The sequence below is a fragment of the Alligator sinensis genome, unplaced genomic scaffold, assembly GCF_000455745.1.
Source record: "Alligator sinensis unplaced genomic scaffold, ASM45574v1 scaffold628_2, whole genome shotgun sequence".
Classification (NCBI taxonomy): domain Eukaryota; kingdom Metazoa; phylum Chordata; order Crocodylia; family Alligatoridae; genus Alligator; species Alligator sinensis.
The window spans coordinates 4,428,604-4,433,359 of NW_005841833.1; the positions used below are offsets into that span (position 1 = coordinate 4,428,604).

General features: G+C 43.6%; 1 protein-coding gene across 1 annotated transcript in view; it reads right to left on the reverse strand.

Annotated features, from left to right (window-relative positions):
• The window catches only part of KNTC1 (kinetochore associated 1), a 37,644-nt gene extending 33,203 nt beyond the window's left edge, over positions 1-4,441 (reverse strand). Inside the window, exons 1-8 of the mRNA XM_025199039.1 lie at positions 4,261-4,441; positions 3,763-3,908; positions 3,454-3,574; positions 2,620-2,735; positions 2,431-2,472; positions 2,110-2,182; positions 1,170-1,247; positions 640-674 (exon numbers count right to left, since the gene is read on the reverse strand). Of these exons, the coding sequence (XP_025054824.1) occupies positions 640-674; positions 1,170-1,247; positions 2,110-2,182; positions 2,431-2,472; positions 2,620-2,735; positions 3,454-3,574; positions 3,763-3,908; positions 4,261-4,297 (648 nt within the window). The 5' untranslated portion in view covers positions 4,298-4,441. The remainder of the gene's footprint in view (positions 1-639; positions 675-1,169; positions 1,248-2,109; positions 2,183-2,430; positions 2,473-2,619; positions 2,736-3,453; positions 3,575-3,762; positions 3,909-4,260) is intronic.
• Between the last annotated feature and the right edge of the window lie 315 nt (positions 4,442-4,756).

Sequence of the window (4,756 nt, forward strand, 5' to 3'; positions counted from 1 at the left end):
TGGGTGTGGGGTTGGGATGGTGGGGCAGGGGGGGGGTGTTGGTACGTAGGTTGGGGGGGGGGGGTGGGACCCCCCCCAACACACACATCCCCCTTCCTCATTGCACACAGCCCCTGTCACCAGCGGCAGCAGCAGGCAGCAAGGCCTTGGGGTGCTCATGGCCCATAGCAGGAAAACCCTCAGCGGTGCACAGTCCCAACAAGCCCCAGGACTGCACGTACCACTTCTCCCCACCCCCTCGCCTGCTGGTTTGACAGAATGTGGTTCCCAGCTGCCCCAGTTCTTATCTGAGTTTGCACTCTTGGACAGAGGGAGGGTGAGAGAACAGCCCCAGGGTCGCCAGCCTAGAAGCCTCTGCTAAGCAGAGGCTTCTAGCCCGGAGGTGAGGCCAAACAAGTCTTACTGCTGCTACTGCTGGGTCCTGCCACCCCTGGTGCCTCATCAGCTTACACAGCCAGCCATGGGCAGATAACAATTTTCTAAATTTTTTAGGGGCCCCACAGGCCGGATAGAATGGCCTGGTGGGTGGGATCCAACCCAAAGGCTGGATTTTCCACACCCCTAAACTATATAGATCCAAGGCTTACTAGAAATAATAAATCTGTAAGACTAAGTAGATGGGTGGACACTGCTACTTACCTTCTTTGCTGTAATCATGTCCATCTTGTCAATAGCTACAAAAATTAGGGGAAAAAATACAGTGTAAAAATCAAAATAATACATCTTAATAATTAAAAAAAAAAAAGAGAATCATATTGGATAGCTGCACTGCCAAGCTGACAATTCTGAAAACATTTTAACCATTTTAAATGAGAGTTCATATATATTTCTACTGGTTATAGCATGAAATTTGAGAAAATTGAGTTGAAATTAAGCTCGGGCTCATCCTGTGCTGTTGGATGTTCCATTTAAGCAATCTCTTATATTCTTCAGTATGATAATGATACTATGATTTGGCATTGTTCCTATAACATGCAATTCTCTCCAGAAGAAACAGAAGTATTGATGGGAACATACATGTAAGTAGTTTGTGGGTTGAAACTGCTCTGCCTATCACAGGACTGGCCCCTTAATGAGTACAGAAAGCAGTAGACAAGGGTCTTTTTAGTTATGACCGATTAATATCACCTATGTTTAAAATGAATTTCCTGACTTATGTATCCTCTTACCTTCCTGAGTTTTTGCAAGAGGGAGGCACATAATGCAAAAGCATCCATTACTTGTGAGAATGAACATATGGTAGACACCTAGAAAAGGACACAAACACACCAATTTCAATTGCTAAGAGTGGAAAACAAATATCCCATTTGTAAAATGGGACATTAGGAAATAATTTAGTCCAAAATAATTTTATAGTAGCTCTATCACTTAAAAACAAAACAAATGTGCAGTGATAATATAGGGACATATATAAAGCTTAAGAATCTTACACACATCTGTGTCAGACTGCAGATTCCATTTTTATTGTAAGATTACTCTTTACCTCTCTACTTTGTTTCCATCTTGGACTAAAAGACACAGCTGCCACTCAGAGCAAACCAGCTTTTCATATCTGAACCTTGGATGGATGGTAACTAAGCAACAAATTCCCAAGTAGGTTGTTTTACTGAACTGACAAGGCATATTAGAGAGTTGCATGGACAGAATGGACTGGAAGGTTTTAAAGGGCAAGAGCTGTTACATCCTAGAGACTTATTAGCAGCCCAATGAGGCAGTGAGAACATTTTCTTTGTGATAGTAGACAAACTCACTGGACTTCCACAGGATGGCTAGATTAGAAGGAGAGGTACTGCATTCAGAAGATTGTTTTTTTTTCTAAACTATCTGCCCTCCTTGTGCTCAATCTGTTCAGTGACAAGCAACTGTATTTTCAGAACTCCTGTGCAAAGCCCCAATCAGTCTGAGGGGTCAGCACTAGGGGTGTGGACACTTGGGCTATGTCACCCATGAAGGGGTGCTTGATTGAGGGAGGCCATCAAAAGCCTCCTTTTATTATAAATAAAATCTGGTTACTTCTTGTGGAAGCCTTTTGGTGGTGAAGTGGTGTAGAATCAGGTTGTTCTAAAAAACAAGACAATATAATGCTTCTTAAATTGTGAGAATGCTTACCTGGCTCTGCCTTGTCTTCTTCTATAATCAGATTTAAATATGTCTTTTCATTTGAAGATTCCTGAACCAAAACCTAAAAAGAAAGTTAATATAAAACAGATATTATTTCATGGTTACTAAAAAGAGCACATAACTTAAGACTGAAAACTTAGGGTTTTTTTTTCCAGAAATTCTGCATCATTTTTGTTTGTTTGTTTTTTAAACGTAGGATTATTTACACAAATATTAGAGCTCAGTCTGGCATCTCCTTACAGAAATGTTTTCCCTTGCACAGCTTTTTTTTTTTTTAATATAGTTTAGAATAGATTGTTTTCAACTTACAGGAACTTTAGGGACAGTTTTTGTTCCTGCATAATCTGCCATCTTAATCAAAGAAAAAGAAAACAAACAAACCACTTTTGAGAAACACAGTCCGCCAGTATTTATAAATTTTATAAAAATGAAAAACAAGCAACAATTAAAAAAAGGATGGATTTCAATAAATATGAAATGGAACAAAATGTCTCTTACTTTTGTTAGCAAGGTTTGCTGTGATGGGACGTGAATAAGATGCAGGTTGCCACTCCTCTCACCCACTACAAGAAACTGTCCTTGTTGGCACAAACCAACGACATCCACATTAGTGTCTGAAAATTTCAAAGCAAATATTATGTTATTACAAGCAGTGGAGTGCAAATATAAATAAGTTGCTAATGAAGTATCCCACATCCTTTCAAAAGTATTTATTGAATTGAAATGCTAGGAAGGAACGCACTTCTATATATTTTAAGAGCCCTTAGCATAACTTAAACACACAAATATAGCAATTTGCTAGTGGGACGAAGAAACCAATCTTGAGGATACCATAGGCTGCATTCTAAAACTCCTCCTCAATGCTATTTGCATGAAGGGCTGTCCACATAAAACTGACAAAGTACAGTTTCAATATTGCCATGTTTTTGTTTAACTTTGGTGTTAATATAAATTTTGTTATCTAAAAGCAATACTGTTGGGTAATCTAGGTCTACCCTCCTTATGTGAACAGCAGTTAGATATTTGCCATGCGCGTGCTAAAAATGTTCATTATTAACAACCTCCATTCTGTGAAGGGTGCAAGCACTACTTCCTTTTTTTAACAAGTTAAACAGCTACCATTGCCATTTGAGAAGCAAAGAATCAGAATAAATTTAGTATTGTTTACAAAGTTATTATGTCCAAATGCTTTCTCCCATCATGATACATTGGTAGGCATCATGCTTGCTTTATTTCCAACAATTAAACATACGGCCTTATTGTCTTCGCACATTGTAACTGAATCCAAAGTCTATTTTGATTTACAGTTTAAGTCCCAAGCAATAAACTTACCAAACTGAACGTGCATTTGAAGAGACTGGCAAATGCTGTCAAGAAGTGCCACTGATCTGTCAGCCACGATAATACAGCCATCAGTTGAGTTGACCGCATGCAATGTTGGATTAACCAAGACCTTAGAAACAAAGAGTTGTGAAGCATAAGTAACTAAAGAACCTTAAAAAAAAAAGATGATGCTTTTCAAACGCTATCTAAACACACAACTGGTAATACCCTACTAGCCAAAAGAAAGCAAACAGAACGTATCTGTTTTACAAAAAGCCTGAAAAAAGCTTCAGCGTAATAAGACTATAGCTCTGATACCTTGTCGGAAGACGTTATTTTAACGAGGGTATCCACTTGGTACAAAGCAGTTCCACATTCTCGTCCCGAACCTACGCTCAGTCGTCCGCTTCCCGTGTCGTCGTTTATGAGAAGATCAATCTCGTTCCACATGTTGAATTCTTTATCTAGGGCAGAAAACGGAGCAAAACGGCAGTAAAGCAATGTGCCAAGTCTGGGACCACACGAGAGCAGGGCTGGAGGGGACTTCGCCAGGTCCTTGGGGCACGATTGCCCGACTAAACTGTCCCAGCCAGGGGGCTGTCTAACCTGCCCTTGAAAACGTCCAAGGATGGAGCGTCCCTGGACTGTCAAACCGTTCCTCCTCATCTCCAACCTCCATTTCCTCTGCTGAAGCTTGACGCTGTCCCTAGTCCTGTCCCCATCCCCTCTGTTCCTGCCCTTCAAAGGTGGGTATCAATCCCCCTCCCCCAGTTCTCCCGTCTCCAGACTACACCGTGCGAATTCTCTCTGTCTTCCCTCGTAAGTCTCGCTTTCCAGGCCTCTCATCCCTCATCAACCTGAGGGATGTGCGGGTTGACCCCAGCCCCACCCCTGCAGCGCGGGCCAGCACCAGGTCTCCCCACAGCGGAGTCACGTCCCTGGATCGGCAAGTGCGTGCGGAGACAGCCGGGAAGAGAAGACGGGGTTTCAGGAGACGGGAGTGTATTTGGCTTCGGGCACCGCCCTCACCTCAATCCCCGCTCGGGTTCAAATTGGCGGGAACCTCCCCCCGTCACTCCAGCGGCTACGGGACGCGGCGCGGGACAAGCGACCTCAAAGCGAAGCTGCGCGGGACAACGTGCACGCGCCGCTCGTCTCCTCCCACCCCGGCTTGGCCGCCGTTGCCGAGGCAACATGCCCCTCCCGCAGCCCCAGAATGCATCTCGGTCCCTCCCTGTGCTCTCGGCCCCTCACTGCACCGGCGCCATTGTTCCATCCGGGCACCCGAGGAGCCAGCGGGCGGGGCCGCCTC